Source organism: Populus nigra, chromosome 1, assembly GCF_951802175.1.
Source record: "Populus nigra chromosome 1, ddPopNigr1.1, whole genome shotgun sequence".
Lineage (NCBI taxonomy): Eukaryota > Viridiplantae > Streptophyta > Magnoliopsida > Malpighiales > Salicaceae > Populus > Populus nigra.
Window position 1 is genome coordinate 23,379,684 of NC_084852.1, and position 21,549 is coordinate 23,401,232.

Here is a 21,549-nt window from a genome sequence, read left to right on the forward strand (position 1 = left end):
ATTTTTTTGATATGTTTTATACAAAAAAAATTGACCCGCGGTGTAGCGCGGGCCACGTTTCTAGTGTATTCTAAATAGGATGTTATGGTCAATATGAGAACAAATTAAAGAAGCCTTAACGATGATTGTTGTTAGGAAATGTTAAGAAAATAATAATTCTTGTTAATTATTTTGATATATTTTTGGATTTTTTTTTGAAGAATGAATTATTAGTATAAACATTTTTGGAAGTTTGATCTTTGTTAATTGTAAAAGTGGTTTTTTTTTTCTGAAGTTCTAAAAAATAAAACAAAAATCTAATCTTCAGAGCATACTCATGTTATGATTACTTTAAAAACGTGTATCCATATATATAGTACTCCAAACTCATAAATTCTAATTACAACCATTGAACGTTTATGATTATTGAACAGGAGATTCATCTAATTTGATATATTATATGATAAAATGTTTATTAATTATAGAGGTTGGACTCCTCCCCTGTCTCTTCTCTCTTCCTCTCTCTTAATTTAAAGCAAACAGTACAGTCTGTATACTCTTGGGAGGATCAAGCAACTTACTCAGCAACAGTCAAGAAACTAGAGATAATGTAAATAAGTTTATTGTATTTTATGAATAAGTCTGGTAGTACACGAGCTCAAAAACTCTTATTCAAACCTTCATTCGGTGTAACGTACTATGTTTTTTCTATTAACCAAAAGTAAGTTGGTACTTAGGCTGTTTGTTGGGGAGGAAGAGACCAAAATGTTGTTCAATTCCTGCTGCCTTCAGATTCTCATCAAACATTGCAAACAAGTATGTCTCTATAGCCTGTCCAGATCTTCTGGGAGTCCCTTGTTTCGCATGATTAATCAAATTCCTGTAGAAAGTTCCTGCGTTGTCAGACGTTGCTGCAGTCCCCCCTTCAGATGGCCAACCACTTTCCGATACAACAATGTTCAAATCTGGGGCACCTGCTTTCTCGAGAGCAGCATAAAGAGCATCTAACAATGCATCAAACAAATTCTGGTATCCATATTGACCATCTTGCACCACGACACCTGGTGAAGTAAACAAGGCATAGCTAAGATCAATGCTTTGTGGGTTGCCAGTGTAGCTGAAGTAGGGATACACATTTGCAAGAAGTGGTGAGCCGTTGGTCCTTAAGAAGTTGATGATAGGGTTTATGTATTGACTTGCACTGTCACTAAAGGACCCATCCGACGGAGGGTAGGAGCTGCCCAACAAAGTTGTGTCTATCGCTGTTGAAACCTTAATTTGATCTTGTAAATTGGCGGATGCTATTGCGTCATGTATGTTCTGCATTGCCGGTAGAACGGATTGTGCATTCGCATCTCCAGGGTGTACTTCATTGCCAACAGCAATGTAGCGGAACTTGACATTGGATGAGTAGGCCACAACGTTGTCTTGAACCCAGGTTGTTGCAGCTGAGGCATCAGTAAGGGACTGAAGTTTGTCGTTGGGGACACCAAGGACGACTTCTATGTTTGATCCTCTAAGGGCTTCAAGTGTGTCTCTGTTCGGATCATAAATTCGCATCCTTCCAATAACATTTGTTTGGAAAAGACTCACAACTTCCTGATCAGATGGCAAATTGTTTCCATTCTTTCCATAACAAACCCCGATGGATTGTGCATCTGCAACATATAAACCGAATGCTGATGAGTTTAGATGTAAAAGTACTGACAGCCATCAGTACTGCGATATATACATGATGCTAGTTCTTAATACTGTTTGTGATTAAGAAATAGCCTGTAAATAGCTCTTGATGTCTTTGGACTTGGAAGCACAAACGTTATTTTCCGAACAAACTAGCTTATCAACAGAATGAAATTCATGCAACCCTTGCCGAAAAAATCAATGCTACCAACGTAGTCCATTGACTACTCCTCTTACAACAGACTTCAAGTTCATGACTAACTTCAGAGTCAAGTGAGGAGCCTGACAAGATCAAGAGCTCAATAACTGACATTATATGTGATATAAGGATACAACCTTGGAGATTTTCTATTAAATTTTTTTTTATCGTTGTCCTAGATGTTACTTCAATGGACAATATCAAAGACCTTAGGCCCTTAATTAGTGCAAGAATTGAACACGATGCTCACTTCCGTGGATCCTTGCAAACAAAGATGGAGCTTGATCTCTAGCACTTCCAAGCCATTATATATAGATGATAATTAAGCCAAATACTACCTAAAAATTATCATCTTGTGAACAAACAAATTTGCATATACACATACCTGAAAGTGTTAGGCGAGAAATCATCAACCCAAAAAGCAGCAAGATAGTCGTAGCCATGAATGTGTTCATTGTAGAACTTTGCAGTCTAGATGAATAACCTCCCATTTCCTTGCACCTCTATTTATAGGTGGGATAAACAATGGCGATGATATTAAGTTCAGAGTTGAGGTCCTAGCTCTACTATCAGTAAGGACTTCTTGCCCAGGCAGCAAGGCAAGGCGGACTGAAACATGGTGATGACACGTAAACAAATGTGAAAAGGTCAATATCGTTCCGTCTGCCTTGATTGGTGGAATGCCTAATTTTCTCCAACGTCTTTGTCTTCATTAATTCTTGTTTTCCTCTTGAAAATTCTGCGGTCTGGTGTCCAGACAATATTTTTACCAGCCTAACTTGAAGATAGGTGTCTAAATTCAACGATCCAAATTCCAGAATATGGGAATTAGCGAGCATGCTAGCTGCAGAACAATCTAGTCAACTGGCCATACCGATACGCTTTATCTCAGCAGGCCAAGTAACTAGAACTGGAGGTCAGATGTGCTTATCAATTTCCACCAGTCTAACTAACGAACTCATTCACGTACCTGGTTAGTCATGACAAATCTCATGAAACCGGCAAGCAATTTGGTTCCTTGCTAACAAGATGTCTCCACCCATCTAGCTGTAAGACACGGTATTCTATCGTTTATGCTGCCAAGATGCCTCCTAGAATATTCAACTCTCATAGTATTTGCAGAAAAAGGAATAAATCAGCTACGTTTCCCTTCTGTCGTTTTAACTTTCATCTCACTAACCTAACATGAAACACACGTCCACACGCATCCATTAAGATGTATGGAGAGGTTTTCAAAACGCAAAATTTTTATGTAAGGAGCAAGGACTATCATGAGAGACGTAATTCAATACTTTTTTTTTTTTTCATTACTCGATATTTATTTTGAAGTAATGCAAGTTAGGTAGTTTATCATTAGTGGAATTTTTTTTTTGTTTTTTACTTTATTCTTTTGGTTGGAAATTCACATATACTACAAGAGCTTGGCTAATTATCACTATAGCAATAAACAGTTAAAAGCTATTTTTTTTTTTTCACTTTGGTCCTAAAAAATTCTTAGGTTTTTTTTTAAAATTTTTTTTTCATCCTTCAACAATATTGGATTTAATAGGTAAAGAAATTCATAATTTATTTTGATTTGTTTTTTATGAAGTTATACCGGTCTCATGACTCAAGTTGCGAGTTTTGCGGTCGTGTTGACTCGGGTCATTTTTTTTTATCTATTTTTTAATTAATTTTTTAAAATTTTATTATTCAACATTGGTTTGATTAAAAATCGAACTTTAAAATTATTTTTTCTTTGCTTTCTATGGAGTTATCCCGTTCTGACCCGAGTTTAGCAGGTTAACCCGTGTTGACTCAGATAATTTTTTATCCCTTTTTAATTTGATTATTTTTTTCAATTTAATCATTCAAAATTAAGTTGATTGGGAATTAAGATCTATAATTCTTTCTATTTGTTTTCTATAGAAATATCATAGTCTTATGATTCAGGTAAGAGGTTAGGTCGGTGGACTTAAGTTTTTTTTTCTTTTTTTAAGTTGAATTTTATTATTTAATATTAGATTGAGTGAGAATTAGGCTTCATATTTTATTTCGGTCTGCATTCTATGAAATTATCCTAGTTTTTCTGGGTTATGAGTTTGATCAGTTGACTCGAGTGTTTTTTTCTATCTTTTTTTTCACCCTTAAACATTGGGTTGATTGAGAATTGAGTTTCATAATTTATTTCGATTTACTTCTTATGGGGTTATCTCGGTCTTAAGATTCATGTTTGACAGGTTAATCTGAGTTGACTCGAGTTCTTTTTTAGTAGCGGATTTGACAAATTAACTCGAGTTGATCCAAACCGATCTAATATGTTGTCATTTTAATATTTTAAAAAAGATGTTACTCTATTTTTTAAAGTCAAATTATATTTTTATAAATTATTCAGGTTGTTTTTGAAATTATCAAATCAATTATATCATATCATATCAATTCTCATATAATTTAATGTTAATTTTTGTTTTACAAAAAAATACATTAACATCATTTAAATATTTTTTTTACGTTAAGAAAAATTAATCTGAACATAATCTAGTTTTATCTATTTTCCTTTCCTGCTTACGTGTCGTACAAGAATTGATTAGTGTCGTTTCAACTTAAGGAAGTATGAAGAATGCAAAATCAATGATATGAACACAAAAAACAATTTCAACAGTGTTGTAATTTATTGAATGAGACCTAGTCTTCCCTGCTGGTCTTGGCAGGTACAACTTTATCCTGGCCGAGCCGGGTTTAAAAAAACCGAGGTAGAGTTAATCCAGTAAACCATGTGACCCTGTAATTAACTTGGGAACTAGTTCTCCAAATCAATACCTGCTTTGATTTTTTTTTCAAAACATATTTTTATTTTTTTTAATTAAAACAATATTATTTTAATTAATCTGAGTTAATTCCCTAGCTAACTCATAAGAGTTAACTCCCTAGCTAACTCATAAATTAAATCTTGAATCGAATCTTGTGTCCACATATGTTTAATAACTTTGTTTGGAAGCTGTCAACATTGTGTTAGGTTTACCTTTCGATCAAAGGACTACACTTCTCTTTTGTTAGGGGATAGCATGGCATGTTAGCGAAATATAATACTAGTCATGGCTGAATTCTGAACTGATGATTTGATTTCAGTTATATTTGGCTATTTGCTAATTCCTGTATTTGAACTTTTGATTCGTTGGAGAGTTGAATCCTACTTTGGTAGCAGTGAAACGTCGGATCGAATACAGATTTTGGATGTGAATTGTGGTTGATCATTTGTAGCATTCAAGTTTCTTATCAAAGGAGAACACATGGAGCAGATTACTTTTGATTATAAAGTTCTGGCAGAATTAAAATCATTTCCTGTAGAAAATTTCAGGCATATTGCGCATATGATAGTATTGATGCAGCAAAGAGTTGCGTAGCAGATTTTTTTCCTCTCTATTAGTTGAAGCCAATACTATACTTGGGTTGTTTATCAGGTAGAAACAGGCAGAAATGTCACTCGATTTCAAGTTCCTTCCTGTTCTCATCGAGCACTGAGAAATTTCCATAGCCTGTCCAGACCTCCTCGGAGTCCCTTGACATGATCGATCAAGTTCCTATAACATGTGTCTGCGCTTTCGGCTGTTTCCACAGTTCCACCAGCAGATGCCCAACCACTCTCTGAGACAGCAATCCTCAAATAGCTCCCTCCTGCCTTCTCAAGAGCTGAGTAAAGTGCATCCATTAAGGCATCAAAGAGATTCTTCCTATACATGCCATACGCTTCATAGGGACTCACAACTTCATTCTCTGCTGGCAAATTGTAAGCGTTCCGTTTCCCCCATAACACACGCCTATGGATTGTGCACCTACAACATGTAACATTAAGAAAGAGCAGAAAAAAATTCATCTAATAATAAAGCAAGAAAATAATGGTAAGTATACAATAAGAAGAATTCGTATGGATCCACAAAATTGCTTCCTAATGAGGTTGTTAAAACCTCTAATAGAAATTACGATGCTTCCAAGACTGATATATATGGGTTGGAAGGCATAAAAGATTGAGTTTGGACACTTGGAACAGCTACAAAGAAAACCTCTTGAAAGGGATGGGGATTCTTCGATGTCCAAGTTAATTTAGGCAGGAGATGGGAGTCTTGCAAGGCCATGTAAAGAATATTCAGGTTTGAGCAAGAGAAACAAATCTTCTTGTTCCTTGAGAAGAAGACGTCTTACCCTAGTATTCAAGAATACCTTGAGCCCAACCATCTAGATAGTGGTCCAGTGATAAAAGCTTAGGACTAAGAGGTTTGTTTTCTCTGTGGTCTCAAGTTCGAGCCCTGTGGTTGCTCATATAATGGTCACTGGAGGCTTACATGGTCGTTAATTTCAGGACTCGTAAGATTAGTCGAGGTGCGCGCAAGCTGGTTTGCACACCCACATTAAACTAAAAAAAAAAAAAGAATACCTTGAACCCACGAGCATGTGTCCATATAAGAATATGATAATTAGTGTATTTGCCATCTATAGCTTCGAACCACCTAGGTACAAAAGCTTAGAGGAACAATGGATCGCTGCAAAAGTTATTATAGTTTTGAGTTCTGTGGGCTGTGTGTGTATTGCAATGATGACAACCAGACCAATCTCTGAATGAATGTGGCCAAAGAGGGTGCACTCATTCATGCATGTATGTTTTGTCTTTGAGATTAGTGGCGAACCAGACTAGAAAAGTACATCTGCGATTTATCAATGATGTTTTACTTGGTTGCTGACTTCTGAATTGCCAAATTTTACCTTCTTTACTATATAAACTAAGATTTTTTTGTGGAGTTTCGTTATCCAGTGAGGCTTCTCTTCAGCTTCTTCTTTTCTGTTCTTTTTTTTATTAAAAAAAATTCAGTCCCCATCTTTTCCATTTCTTTCAATTTTTTTTTTTCTCTCAATATCATCCTTAATTTTTTCTAAAAATTGTCCGGATTGTTTTTTTTTACTCAGCCAAGTTGATTGAATCATTAAAATAACTTTTACATGGTTTAATTTTAAAAAGTAAATAGTTGAATCGAGAGTTTTTTTTCCTATCAATTTAATCTTTAATTTTTTCTTTAATTTCATCTTTGAAATTCTTATATAGGTTAATAAAGTTGTTTTTGGACCAATTAAGTTGACTAGATCACGTCAGAATAACTTTCATATAATTTAATTTTAAAAATAAAAAATTAAATTATTAAATTTTAAAATTGATCCCAGATAGAAATTAATAATAATACCAAATAATTATATATGATGAAGAAATTCCAATTTTTAAGGCAGGAGAATGAACAGCTTCATATGAGTATAAAGCTACATAACCAAAAAAAAATGGAAAAGATTGTTCAAGGTCCTCGAAGTGCATGATAAATACCGTGTAAAGGCACCTTTGGGCGCTGGTTTCTCGATCCGAGATCTCACTTGCAGAAAGACAACCACTTCTCTTATATATTGGTCTCCGAACGAGATCTCCTCCTCCACTCATTGAGGACCTGCAATATTTATTTTTTTGTGAATTAAAAAATAATAATTTGATATATAGCGGGACGTAAAATAGTCTCAACTAATTAATTCTGTCATCAAACTTGACCAATCTACCTAGCTCGCCCGACTACTGATGCAAGTCCACTTTTATTATTTTTTAGAATTAATTGATTATAACTAAAAGGCATACTGTGCTGGAATTACTATACACTTTCTTACAATACAATGTAAATTGTAGCAATGTATTTTTTTTTTTGTAATTTTCACTTTGATACTTAAATTTTTATTTTACATGATTTAGCCCTTTGAGCCTAAATTAACTTCCAATTGTATATTTGTTTTAGGAGGGTGGGTTGAATTGAAAGCTAAGGCATTGAAGTGAAAATCTCGAGTAACATGGAGGCAGGTTGAAAGTTTTGTTAAAACAATCATTTTAATCCCCATAATTTTTAGATATTAGATGACCAATCTCTTGAATTTGAAGATAATACACTTTGATATCTAACTTCATTTTTCCTTTTGTTTTAGTTCTTTTTTGTTGGGAGGAGAGAGGGGGGAGTCACCGTATTCTGCCTTAGATAGAAAAAGTGGTTGTTGGGGAAGATTCTGACCATAAAACGATTGATTTTTGTGTCAAAAGATTTCATATGATGAGGGAGGTTATGATTAGGTGTTTTTTTACCTTGAAAACACCTAAAACAACATATCTGAGCTCATGAAGAATTTTTGTTTCGGGAAGATTTCGAGTTCTGTGGCGGTTTATTGGCGTTTGGTGGTCATGAATATGTTTAACAAGGTATATATGGTGTTTTGTAGGTATTCTGAGTCAAAAATAGATTGAAAATGAGTTTTTTGGTAAAAAAAAACAAAGGATTTTGTTTTTCTAGCCATATTCTGGGTTCGCAGGCGATGCGTCTTTTTTTTTAATATTTGGGCATAACATTAAACTTTTTTAAAAAATAAAAGCATGCGCGAGGGCTGTTGCTTTATGGGTCAGGCGATGGGCCTAACTTATCAGACCCAGCAATGTCTGGCCTGATTCTTTATTTATTTATTTTTTAAATTTTCAGTTTTTTAGAAAATAATACATTATTGTGTATATTTTTTCAAATAAATTTTGGGTTTATATTTTAATTAGATTGTGATTATTTTTAAATGATATTGGGTGTGTTTAATTTTTAAAGAGGTAGGTATGATTCATCTATGATTTTTTCTTAATTTTATATAGATTAATTTTTTTTAATATTGATTTTTTATAAAATTTTTCATATTACAGCCTTGCATTATTTTTTTAATTATTGTTCAATAAATTTTATGTGTGTGACGGTTTCTATTATAAATTTTATGTGTTTTCCTATTACAAATTTATTTTGATAAAGGATTCATTGAATATAATCAAGTAAATTACCCATATTGCGATATTAGAATTTTGATCTTCATTCTTTTCTTAGTTTTCTCAAAAAAAAATTTAATGTTGATAAAATTGTTTTTCATTACTTTACACAATAGTTATTGGGTTGTTTTATTAGATGCGTGCATAAGCTTTTCAATTTACATCTAGGAGTTATTTATTGTGAAAAAAGACGTTGAAGAATTCTATATATTCATTCTTTTATTATGTTTAATTTGATATTTATTCTTATGATTTTTTAATTTTTTTCCTTGAATTTTTTATGAAAATTTCATTGTTTTTAATTTCACTCTTCAATTTAAGTTTATAGTGTACTTATTTTTTTTTATCTTTGTTCTTTTGATTTTTATAATTTTGTTAATGTTTTAATTCTTTTCTATTTAACTCTCAAATTTAAAATTTATTATTTTCTTTAGATTTATTTTTTTATTGCAATTTTAACACTCATTATTTTTATTGGATTTTTTATTAAGGATTTTTTTGTGTTGTTTTTTTTTTATTTTAACCCTCATGATTTTCATATTAGTGCCTTTGGTCTTATAACTTAGAGTCAAGGTTTAAAAAGTTAACAATAAATGAATTCTTTTGTCTTATTTTTTTTTTATATTCATAGTTTTTTTTCTATGAAATTATTCTATTCTCATTTTTTTTAATTTGTTAACAAATAAGATTATTGGCATGTTTTTGGAATATTATGAAGATATATTTCTATAATTTTTAATTTGTTAACAAATAAGATCATTGACTTTTTGGAATATTGTTTTTTTTTTTCGCTTTGTTTGTTGCTAATATTTTATTTTCTAATGATATTATTAAATTAATAGAGTTTATTAAACTCACTCGAGCCAATTATATTAATATTATATTTTTTTTATTTCTTAAAAATTATTTACCTTTTTTTGATATTTTTATGCGAAAACAAAGGTATGTCTTGGGGCACCTAACTAGTAGAAATCTATTTTTATTGACACTAGAGTAAATTATAATTTTATTGTTGTTCTTTTGGTATTTTATAAGCTTGCCCTTTTAGTTTTGAAAAGCACATGTTAGTCCCTTGATCAAAGTTGACTATTGATTTTATTTTGTTTCTAAATGAACGAATTACCCTTTTCATGTGATTTTTTTTTTGTTTGCAATAGGTGAGTTTAGAAAATTGATCTGGAAATGAAGGAAATTTTATGAAGAAAAAAAACTGATTTTCCATGAAAAAACAACCAAAATGATTGAGTTACAAAGAAATATAATTAAGAAACATGGATTAAATATTGATTTTCTCAAATCAAAAGGATTATATAATTATTTCACTGAAAATATAAGTTCTAAAAAATAATTTATTGCTTAAATATGGAAACAACCATCTAGAATAGAAAGTTACATAGATTTCAATTATTGTACAAATATATAACTAGATAGGTTGTGTGTATTGTGGCACGAGCCTTTTTTTTTATCATAGAAAAGATATCAAGAAAATGTAAATATTTTTTTAAAAAGAAAAAATATCTAAGATTCTTCTAATCATTAACTCGAATAAACTTAATAAACTCAGTTAATTTAATAATATAATAAAAAAATAAAATATCAATAATAAATAAAGTGAAAAAAAAACGATTTAATACAAAAGATGAATGCTTATCAATATTATAGAAATATATCTTATAATATTCTTAAAACATTGCAATGATCTTATTTGTTAACAAAATAAAAATTAAATGAGAATGAGATAATTGTATAGAAAGAAAAATAAAAAAAATACGAATCTCAATTCTCAACAAATAAAGTGATAAATAACAAAATTAAAAAGAAAATAATTTTTTTATAAAAAAAAATTGACTCGAGTTTGTCTGAGTCATCACATAGGTGAATTCTTTAAAATATATCATCTGAAAGAATCAAACATGATAATTTTTTATCATCCGGCTTAAGCAAAACTCAAATCAAATTTATAATTTAGTTGTGGGATCGAGATAACTTCTTGTAAAACAGATTAAATAAAATCATGAAATTTAATTTTCTAACCAACCTGGGAAAAATTAAAATTAAAAAGCAATGAAAAAAAAAGCCCCAGTCAAACTTGGTGAATTTATTAAATTCATAACTCAAGACATGATATTGAGATAACTCTATAGAAAAAAAGATAAAAAAAACAAAAAATATCAATTTCTACAAACATAGTGATGATGAGTGAAATTAAAAAAGAAATAATTAAAAATAATCAAAATCAACTTAGTTCAACTTTCAAAACTTGTGACATGAATCAATAGATCGGATCACAAGATAAAATGCTAACAAAAAAAATAACAATGTAAATTCTCAATCAATCAAAATAATTAGAGATAAACGTGAGAAAATAAATTAAAAAAAGACTTAGGAGGTGTTTGAGAGTGTGATAACAATTGTTTTTTAAAGTGTTTTTTGCTCGAAAATATATAAAAATAATATTTATTTTTATTTTTTTAAAATTATTTTTAATATTAATAAATTAAAACAATGAAAATATAAAAAAATTTAATTTGAAATAAAAAATAAAAAAATTAATTTTTTAAAAATATTTTTAAAATATAAAAACAAAAAAAATCTTAAAAATATCTTGCGGAGGGCCAACCCATTCGAATTTCCTTCAAGACAAGTAAACACAGCAAAGCTAAACTCCAAAAGATATTTATTACTACGCAAACATTTTAATTAATTAACCCAATTATGTATGTTCAAACAAAAAGAAAAAAAAAAACCAATCATTTTCTCCACTAACAACGTCACCTCTTTGATCTTCAAGTTCCCACCACCCTATTCTCCACCGTCTGATTTAATGACTCCTGCACTGACATGTCACCGGCGTTGCTAGATACTGGAACTCCGATTCAAAATCCTAATAGTAACATCAATATCACCAACGGTCAGCTTTCTCATTCCTCTCTCCGCATCTCATTATTATTGTTATTTAGCTTCAAAAAACTCTCAATCAAAACAAGAAACCAGCATGAACCCATCAAATTTTGATAATTTAAATTCTGGGTTCTCAAATTCAACCCGAATTAGTAACCAAAATCCAAACTTTAGCTCTCGATCATCATCGTCCTCGTCAACTAAAGGTGGTCTTTCGAGGCCAAGATTGGCAAAAGTTAGGAGGCAATCGAATCCCCAGAATTTTAAATCCAATGAAGAAACCTGGGCTGGGCTCGGTTTCAATCAGTTCCGACCCGATAGGAGTCGGGTTGAACCGGGTGGTTCTGGGAGTGGTGGTACTGAGGCGTTTGTGTTTGGAGCTAGTCCAAGTAATATGGGGTTTAACTCGAATTCCGGCAAGGGAATTATAGAGGAATTGAAAAGTTTGAGAACTGGAAGTGAAACTAATGTAGATGTGAGCGAGAAGAGTGGTTTTGTTTTTGCAAGTGATGGTAACAAGAGTCATGGTGTTGACGAGAGCATGCAGAAGTTGAGCATTGATGATAAGGAGAAGGTTGCAGATGGGGCGTCTAAGTTAAGTGCTAATGGCAAGTTTGGGAGCGGTGACAATGTAGGTAGTTCTATTGGGAGAAATGTGGAGTCACTGCTACCAGATGATTTGGAGAAGAAATTGAATATTGAAGAGGCTGGAGATGCCACTAATGGTGGTGGTAGTTTTCAAGCTGATGATATCAAAAAGTTTGGATTTAAAAGTAGTGAAAAGGGTAGTGAAATGTTTGCCGCTGCTGCAAAGAATGCCCTTCCTGATCAAATCAAGAATTTGAACATAAAGGACTATGTAGTCACTAACAATGTTAATAATGAGACCAATGAGAAGGATAGTTTTGCCTTTGGAAGCAGGGAAAGCATTGGTGGTTATGTTGGTGGAGAGAGCGAGAGTGCACTTTCACACGAGATGGGGTGCAAGTTGAAAATTGGAAGTGCGAAGGTAGAATCTTCAGGTCAAACCAACATGGGATTTTCTTCTTGTCGAATCTCCAGAAAGGATATGCCAACTGTAAATAAGGGTGATAAGAAATTCCACGATTGTGGTGATCCCACTGAATTTTTTTTTGGAGGAACGCCGGGTAAAGATGTAAGTGGTATTCATGCATCTATGGATCAGCCAAAAGTTGATACACAACCAATTGGAGTTGCGGAACCATCTCATGTCTTCTCATCCAATAGATTGGCTGGTTGGAATGCTTTCAGGGTGCCACCTACTGGTGGACTTGAGAAGACAGATGGGTTTAGTTTTACAAGCAAGCAAGATGGCGCTGGGTCGCCATTTGTAGAATTTAAAACGCCAAATCCTAAAGGAAATCTTTTCACTGGCTTAGATCCGAAGATGGAATTCAGTACAAAGTTTAAAGATTCAAAAGTAAAGAAGAAAACGGGAAAGTTGAAGCCACCTGTCAAAGTCCCTCTGTCGCCAGGTCTAGATTTTGTTACCAGGGAAAGTGGTTCCCAAGAAATTCCAGAGGCTTCCGAATCATATTCACCAATGGATATTTCACCATATCAGGAAACATTGTCTGATGCTAGAAATTCCAGGGAAACTTCTGTCACATCAGAGGAGTCTTTCGCACTAGATAGTCAACATGCATCAACTGATTCACAACCAACTGTTCTGAATGATGCAATAGATGAAGATCTGGTTGTTGCAACACAGAGAATGGATATAAATGAAGAGGATATGAAATATAGAGAAACTAAAGAGGAAAATTCTGAAAACTGTTTTGATAAAGGTATCGGTGCTGAAAATCATATGGAGGATTCTATTTCAGGGGCTGAAACTGAAAGCTTGAAATCTGCAAACGAGGAAATAGATTCTATCAATGATGTTATAGTTACGTCAGCAGAAAGTGAAGCCAGTTCAAGTACAAATCTAGATAGTGACCTCAGCACTCAATTCTTTTCAGCTGTGAGTTCAGAAGATACTGTCAATTTAGGCTTCACCTTTGCTGCCTCTTCTACTGCACAAGTATCACCTAAGCATCATCATAAAAAGAATAATCTCGTTAGAGCTGATAATGATTCCTTTAATTCTAGTGCTGCTTCCAAAGGTTCATATGCATCATCTTCTTTGCAATTTACACCATTTTCTGGATCTTCTTCACCTTTGTCCCCTGTACGGAGCAAGAAAGCTGGCCTATCTGCTCCTTCACACGTGGTTGGTGATAATGGTGAGCTGCTTAAAGGACTGGAGATCAATCAAGGGTCTGTTTCTGCATCTGTTGCAGCTCAAGAAGCATGTGAGAAGTGGCGACTGAGGCAAGATAAATTCCAGTCAACTCCATGTCTTCTTTTATAAAATTATTTGATATGGAATGTATTCTCTTGTTTATATATCTACTACATGTACTTCTGTAACCATTCTGTATGATTGCAAGCTTTTATTGCACTTATATTTTTCTTTCCTTTTATTTTAGGGGAAACCAAGCATATAAAAATGGGGATTTGTCTAAAGCTGAGGCTTGTTACACACAAGGTGTAAATTGTGTTTCTAAAAGTGAGACATCTGTAAGCTGTCTCAGGGCATTGATGTTGTGCTATAGCAACCGTGCGGCTACCCGTATGTCTCTTGGAAGAATGAGAGATGCACTAGGAGACTGTAAGATGGCTGCTGCAATTGATCCCAATTTTATCAGGGTGCAAGTCAGAGCTGCAAAGTAAAGCTCCACCTTTTGTTTCTGATAAATTTTCTGGATGATTTGATGATTTAATTGTTATGTATTTGTGCATGTAATTCTAGTTCAATTTCTTATTCAATTTATTTTTACTTTAGATTTCATAATTGCTGCCTTATGATGCTCCGTTTCTCATATGAGTTCATTAAGTTGACACAGAAGTTATGTATTCGTTGTGTGTTTGAGTTAGCATCTTGCTGTTTGTGGATGTAAACACAGAATATACAAATGATTTCAAGTTTAACTTCTTGCTTATTGGGTAGCTCATTAAGCTTTTAATCACTTATTCTCAGGCCAATTCCCTTTTCTAATTATTAAGCTTCTGATTTTGTTGAATAGCAGCTCCTTCTAAATGCAGTTTTTCTTTTGTTTATGTGCCGTGCTTATTTTCCTTTTCGTTCCAAGTTGTTACCTTGCTCTGGGGGACGTTGAAGGTGCAGTGCAATATTTCAAAAAGTGCTTGCAGTTCGGCATTGATGCCTGTGTAGACCGAAAAATTTCTGTAGAAGCCTCTGATGGGTTGCAAAAGGCACAGGTAATCTTTCTTTTCTTTTCTTTTGTTCAAATAAGACCTTATCATTGATAGTTTATTGAGTTTGTGGTCTGACTGTCCCTGTGAAACGTGTCATTAGTTATATAATGGCATGAAATGCATAGAAATGCACAATTAATGACTTAATACTGATTGAGTTGATGGATTCCATCAATGTTTGAACCTCTTGTGTGTTGTTGTGTTGCTGCCAAAGCTTGAACCATGGTTGAGTGGTTAAGAATTACAACTCCACATGGCCAAGGAACTTTGGTTTAACGTCTTTTGAAGTGACCATATATGATTTTTTTATTTCATGCCCATTAACTGTTTTTCTTGACTGGCAGAAAGTGTCTGAGTGCATGCAACATTCTGCTGAACTTCTGAAACGGGGAGCACCTAATGATGCAGAGAGTGCTTTACAAGTAATTGCTGAGGGTTTGTTGATAAGTTCATGCTCTGAAAAATTACTTGAAATGAAAGCAGAGTCTCTTTTCATGGTTTGTGTTTCTTTTACTGAACCTTTGAACTTTAATTTGAGTGAACCGCATCCTATTAGTCTCTTTCTATGCAAGTGAACCTCACTCCCATCTTGCTGGGGCAAGCTGCATTATTCATTTTCTTCATGTCATCAGTATTCATTTCATAAGAAGTGTGTGGCTAATTTACATTGGTTGCCAACAAACCACAACTTGGGCTGGTACTGGCTATGCTGATCCAGCCCAACATCAAATCCTACATAAGTGTGGTTACTATTTCACCATTTTGATTCTAATACACAGCAAAACAATGGTTGGAACTCGGTTAACTTTTGTGTCATCCAGCAGCTGCGGAAGTATGAAGAGGTAATTCAACTGTGTGAGCATACATTTGACTCTGCCAAGAAGAATTCTCCTCCATTACATGCTGATTACCATGTAGAAAATATTGGTCCTGAACTCACAAAGGACACGTCATTTATGATCTGGCGTTGCTGCCTCATTTTCAAATCTTACTTCCATCTTGGAAGGCTGGAGGAGGCAATTGGTTCACTAGAGAAGCAAGTGGAACCTCCTTCTACTGCAACGACGTAAGTTTATATGCCTTGAATATTTCTGATATCATTTGTTTGAGTGATGATAACAGTATTCTTACTCCAGTAGTCTGTCCAGGATTGGTATTGAAACTCAAGAATCACTAGTGCTCTTAGCTGCCACTGTACACGAACTCATACGCCATAAGGTATTGGATTCTTGTTAGATTTTTTTTCCCTGAATAGTGTTTTGACGTACCTTAATCTGCTACATCATGGCATTAATATGGCTAGCTGCAGGCTGCAGGGAATGAAGCATTTCAAGCAGGAAAGCATTCAGAAGCTATAGAACATTACAGTGCTGCTCTGTCACGTAAAATAGAATCACGGCCTTTTGCAGCCATTTGTTTTTGCAATAGAGCTGCTGCATACAAAGCACTGGGCCAAATCACTGATGCTACGGCAGACTGCAGCCTAGCAATAGCTCTTGATGGAAACTATTTGAAGGTTTTCTTCTAACTTGATTTCATCCTTTGCTTTCTTTTTATTTTTTGGTACTAATGATGTCATGGGACCTGTGGGCAATTTTATTGTCGTATTTGAACCAGATCATTTATGATATTGGTTGAGGCACAATAAAATTTAAATGAAGCCTTAAAGGTTAAACTAGATCTTATGTGAAAACACTTGCATGCTGATTCTCTCAAAATTAGGAAAGCATAATCTGTCTGGGTATCAATAATGTATACTCTGAAGCTATAAAACTGTACTTCATTACAAAGTTGATTCTGCCCATTATTGTTTTTGTTTCTGGTACCAAGTCATACTGAAAAGGATTGCTGGCTTTGATTCAGGGTGCAGATCTGGTTTGAAATTGACGTGTCTTCAAGATAACTAATTATTTTCCTGGATTTATTAGTTGCCTTATTAAATTGCTACAAGAATTCAGGTTTAAGATGGTACAATTTACTGATTACTAAATTGACATCTGCACATTTGCTCTTCCTTGGGTGCACAATTCAGTATCCATGGAAAAAAAAGGATACATTTCTAGGAAGGCACTGATTTTTTTCTTAAAATATGTTTGAGAACAACCTTTTTGGTAATGCATGTACTCTCTCCATGCTTTATTAGGCAATTTCTAGACGAGCCACTTTATATGAGATGATTAGGGATTATGGACAAGCAGCTAGAGATCTTCAGAAGCTGGTAGCTGTTCTCACTAAGCAAGTAGAGGAGAAAACTAAACAGTTTGGGCACTCTGACAGAACAACAAACTTGGCCAATGATCTTAGACAAGCTCGTTTACGTCTTTCTACCATAGAAGAAGCAGCCAGAAAGGAGGTTCCTCTGAATATGTACCTCATTCTGTAAGTCCTTTGTGATTCTAGATGTTACATGTTCTAAGCTCTCTATAGATTCTTGTCATTTCACAAAAATCATAGCTGGAATTTGAATGATTTCTATTCAATATTTTGAAACGCCATATATGTTGGCATCCAAATTTGAAGTTCTAGAAAGAAGATAGGTTAGATAACATAAAGAACTCAACAAAGACATCCTGGGCTCACAACAGCCATGAAAAAAAGAACCACTCTTACATAGTGGATTTTCATTTCTGTAGATGTTTAGTGGATTTGAGATTTTTTATTCAGAATTTGAGGGTTGGGTTTTAGAGAGAGAGATGGAGGGTTGGGTCAAACAAATGAGGTTACAAGTTGAAATGGTAGTTTGAGTATTTGAAAAATATCAAACAGATCTTTTAGCAAATGAACAGTCGATGCTTGTTAAGGAGCCAACGAGCAGTGGTGGAGGGTGACTAAAGCTGTTGTGGGGGGGGGGGGGTAGAAATAATAGGACTTGAAAGAAAATAAATATTTTTGGAGGAGCCAAATATTAGAAAATTATCATGTATACTAATTTGAAGGGACTATAGTAAACTTTCGATTTTTTTTTTGGGGGGCTCATGGTTGGCTTATGCATTACCCCTGCCAATGAGCTTGTAACTCAAATGGCACCCATTTCACTCTAATAGGTCTCGAGTTTGAGCCTAAAAATAATAAAAAAAGAATACCGATCAGGAAATTAACTTATGATTCTAAAACTAGGACATAACCTACAATCATGTCAAAACCACTGTTTTATTATTGTTGTTGTTGTTTCCGTTATTATTATGTTTGTGTATTGTTGCTGTTCTTGTTATTGTTGTTGTCGCTGTGATCTCATTATTGCTTTAAATTTAAGATTCATTTAAAATATGAGGTATAAAATCGTTTACCAATCAAATTATGATGGCAGGGGAATCGAACCTTCTGCTTCAGCATCAGAAGTTAAGAAGGCATATCGCAAAGCTGCACTTAGACACCATCCTGACAAGGTTTCCTACATGTTCAAATTTTTTTGACATCTTATTATGACTCACCCTTTTGACTCATTGGTAATTGATGTAGGCTGGTCACTCCTTGGCAAGAAGTGATAATGGAGATGATAGCCTGTGGAAGGAGATAGGAGAAGAAGTCCACAAGGACACTGACAGACTTTTTAAAATGATTGGGGAGGCATATGCCATGCTTTCAGACCCTGCTAAGGTTTTTCACATTTCTATCATGCAATCTACTATCCCTGCACATTCTTTTCACGGCTCAACTTTTTAATATAGCTGTTAACCTGATAATCTTTTTTCCCCTCTCAAAATGGGAAAAACTTCTGCTCTGTAGTTTTTTCTTCTGCTAGCAAGGTAGTCTTTGAGCTAGTCTAAGAAGAGGCATTACCTCAATTAGGGTGTCAGTGTGCTGCTTGCCAGTGTCTTGTACAATTTATGATTCTGCCCCGGTCCCCAATGATTTCAAGTAGATAGTTTCTTATAGAAATGAAAATTATGTAAATTCTTTTTGCGGTTGTTTGCGGAAAAGAGTGTTAAAGCAGGGGGAGTGGAGTAGAGAACGTATAGGTATAAAAACAAGTTCTGACATAACAACTAATGGATTGCAAGGCTGACTGTGAAGTTGTTTTATGTGAAAATATGATGTTGCTTTATGTGCTCATTGCTAAGATGCTGCTTTCCATGGTCTAGTAATGGCAATCATGCTTAATTTCTCTGAACAAGAACCCATAATGCACTTAATTTTGTTTTGACAAATATAACTCTCTTGCTGTATGTCTCTTCAGTCTTATTCATGGTGTTTCCTTCGCTGGGATGCTTGCATGGTGTGCTTCATATTTACTTATTTCCCTGCTCGCTTTGTGTAATAAGAAGTGGTCTTCTTGTTATCTGCTTGACTTGGTTTCTATTAATTACGAAACTTGTCTGTTGGACATTTGTTAGCAACCCTTTCCTCTTTGTAATTTTTTTTACTTGTGTGTTTCCCATGGAAAAACACACCACAACCCAAGGTTATAAACACTCCTTTGCAGGTCATTTAGGCCTGCCATTTTCTCGTTAGGCCAGTAGGCCTTGCTCTATCTCCCTGCTATACATAGTGTAAATCCTTAAACTCATAAATTCAATTGTTACATGTAAAAACGGAAACAAATCATTGCGATTTCTTTTACCGCTTAGCATAACTTGAGCCCTTCATCTGGAGGATAAGCTGATTTCTTTGCTGTACACCTATTAATCTTTCACTATGCTGCGGTTCATTTTTCTTCTGTGAGAAAAGTCGGTATGCAATGTTTTGCAGCGTGCACAGTATGATCTTGAAGTGATGAGGAATGATCTGAAGAAACAAAGTGGAAGCAACACATACAGAACACATACAGATGCTCCGAATTATCCATTTGAAAGAAGCAGCAGTAGGAGACAATGGAAGGAGGGTTGGAGGCCCTATGGCAGGTAACTGAACCACTGAAAAGCCAGGATCCATTCAATTTAACAGGTTTTGATGACCATCGTATGACATGCACGACAAGGATCTTGAGATTTCTGTTCGAGTTAGTCCATCTGTAAAGGTAGGAGACGAGTCTGGTGGTTGGCTGCCATCTGCACTTAGCTTTGATCCAAAGGTCTTGCAGATGAAAAATCGTTCTAACTACAGAGCTGAAGAACTGACAACATAATGGCAGAGGAATTACCTAATAGTTGAAGACTTTTTCCAAAAATCGTGGATTGCTCACATTCAAGAGCTAGTTTGTACCGATAAGGGGTAAAGAAGGAAACATAAAGGAGAAAACAGGAGAGCTGGTTTGTATTGAGTTTGACAGTCATGTCAGATTGTGTGAGGATTTTTAATTTGAATTCTGAAAGCTTTGTTTTATACAAGGGAAAAAAAAAGAAAAAAAAGAATCATAAGGCAAAAACAAAGAACAGGCGTGCTGTTTGAATGCAATTTCACATAGGAGATTGCTAACTGTTTTGAGTTGTGTAAATGTATCGGCTTTGTACAGATGAAAAGTTAACAATGCAATCAAGAGATTAAACCAACATCTTCGAAATTATCTTGGACTTTAGTTGATTCTCTGACTCTCACCACTGATGAGAGCTTGCTGACCCTTTCACAGTTCTTGACATGGCTTGATAACTTGCACCTGCTTTGGTTACCAAGTTTGACAGGTTGGACAAAATTGCTATCAAGCTAACAGGTAACAATGGAAGTGCAATTTCTTTTTGATTGGGATTAAAATTTTAAAGAGAGGTTCGTTCCTTTAGGGCTTAACTCCACCTATCTTGATTCGAGAAAACCCCCTTCTGTTTTTCCAGCTAGATCTTGTCAACTACAAAATTTTTGGCTCAAGCTTGTTTATCCGTGTACGAACAGATTCTCAATCCGCAGTATATCCAAATCGTTCCGAATTATACATGAAATTAAATAAAAAAAACCCTTTTCAATTGTTCAAATGTAGATGCATCACTCTTAATTTATTATCGCTTTTTAAAAAAATTAGAGAAATTGTGTTAATTTAGACTTGTGCGATTGTACCTTGCTGCGGAATTCACATTTAAATTACCTTAGATTCAACACGAACACCCCCACTACCCTCTAAATAAAAATTCCAAGGATGGAAATATCCATCTAGGTGGTGGTCTAGTGGTAAGAGCTTGAGACTAAGAGGTTTGCTCTCTCTTAGGTCTCAGGTTCAAACTCTATGGCTGCTCATATGATGGCCACTGGAGGCTTACATGGTCGTTAATTTCAAGGCCCGTGGAATTAGTCGAGGTGCGCGCAAGCTGGCCCGGACACCCACGATAATCAAAAAAAAAAAATAAAAATCCAAGTGATTGTTTCAATTTGGAAAATGAACACATATTGCTTAACATCCTTACTGATCATTAAAAAAAAAAACCTGAATATCTTGGACTGGATGGTTGTCACCAAACTCTGCGCAGCTGTAGTGATCATCTCTATCAATCCTTGCCATCTCCTACAATCATACCTGTCAGCAACCTTGGTCCTTGCCAATCTTCACACACATCCCATCCTGTTGGCTTTATATGTTCCACGGGCAACATCCAAGGATTATTCCTTGCAACGTGTTACTGGCTTGCGAGCTTCTTCCATTTCCATTAGTGGTTGGTTATCAAATTCAGAATCCCAATCTATTTCATCAATATACTTGTTCGGATCTGGTAAGGATATGCTGCAATAAGAAGCATGGCCATAATTCAGAGAACAAAACCGATACTTGGCTTTGTAGAAGCACTCCTTGCCTTCAGAG

General features: G+C 34.4%; 2 protein-coding genes across 9 annotated transcripts; one reads left to right on the top strand and one right to left on the bottom strand.

Annotated features, from left to right (window-relative positions):
- Positions 1-579: 579 nt before the first annotated feature.
- Positions 580-2,401, bottom strand: LOC133700560 (glucan endo-1,3-beta-glucosidase-like). The gene is made up of 2 exons (XM_062124130.1): positions 2,244-2,401; positions 580-1,637 (listed from the first exon to the last, which is right to left on the bottom strand). Exons 1-2 carry the CDS (start codon positions 2,347-2,349, stop codon positions 691-693), a joined length of 1,053 nt encoding a protein of 350 aa, XP_061980114.1. The 5' UTR covers positions 2,350-2,401; the 3' UTR covers positions 580-690.
- Positions 2,402-11,400: 8,999 nt separating this feature from the next.
- On the top strand, positions 11,401-20,317 carry LOC133668928 (uncharacterized). 8 transcript variants are annotated; one of them, XM_062088937.1, is made up of 11 exons: positions 11,401-13,940; positions 14,099-14,338; positions 14,762-14,891; positions 15,233-15,385; positions 15,710-15,954; positions 16,025-16,106; positions 16,192-16,404; positions 17,032-17,267; positions 18,196-18,274; positions 18,348-18,485; positions 19,578-20,317. In XM_062088937.1, the coding sequence occupies exons 1-11, from the start codon at positions 11,701-11,703 to the stop codon at positions 19,731-19,733; spliced, it is 3,912 nt and encodes a 1,303-aa protein (XP_061944921.1). In that variant the 5' UTR covers positions 11,401-11,700; the 3' UTR covers positions 19,734-20,317. The 8 variants fall into 8 exon arrangements, with proteins under 8 accessions (XP_061944921.1, XP_061944943.1, XP_061944938.1 ...); XM_062088959.1 differs by having other exon boundaries at positions 16,198-16,404; XM_062088954.1 differs by having other exon boundaries at positions 16,028-16,106.
- Positions 20,318-21,549: the final 1,232 nt, after the last annotated feature.

Excerpts from the sequence above, each read along its gene's own strand:
- LOC133700560 (XM_062124130.1), bottom strand. The coding sequence starts at position 2,349 with ATGGGAGGTTATTCATCTAGACTGCAAAGTTCTACAATGAACACATTC. Across the intron at positions 1,638-2,243 it reads TTCTCGCCTAACACTTTCAG|ATGCACAATCCATCGGGGTT; the intron begins GTATGTGTATAT and ends TATATGTTGCAG.
- LOC133668928 (XM_062088937.1), top strand. The coding sequence starts at position 11,701 with ATGAACCCATCAAATTTTGATAATTTAAATTCTGGGTTCTCAAATTCA. Across the intron at positions 14,892-15,232 it reads ATGGGTTGCAAAAGGCACAG|AAAGTGTCTGAGTGCATGCA; the intron begins GTAATCTTTCTT and ends CTTGACTGGCAG. Across the intron at positions 18,275-18,347 it reads TTAGACACCATCCTGACAAG|GCTGGTCACTCCTTGGCAAG; the intron begins GTTTCCTACATG and ends TAATTGATGTAG.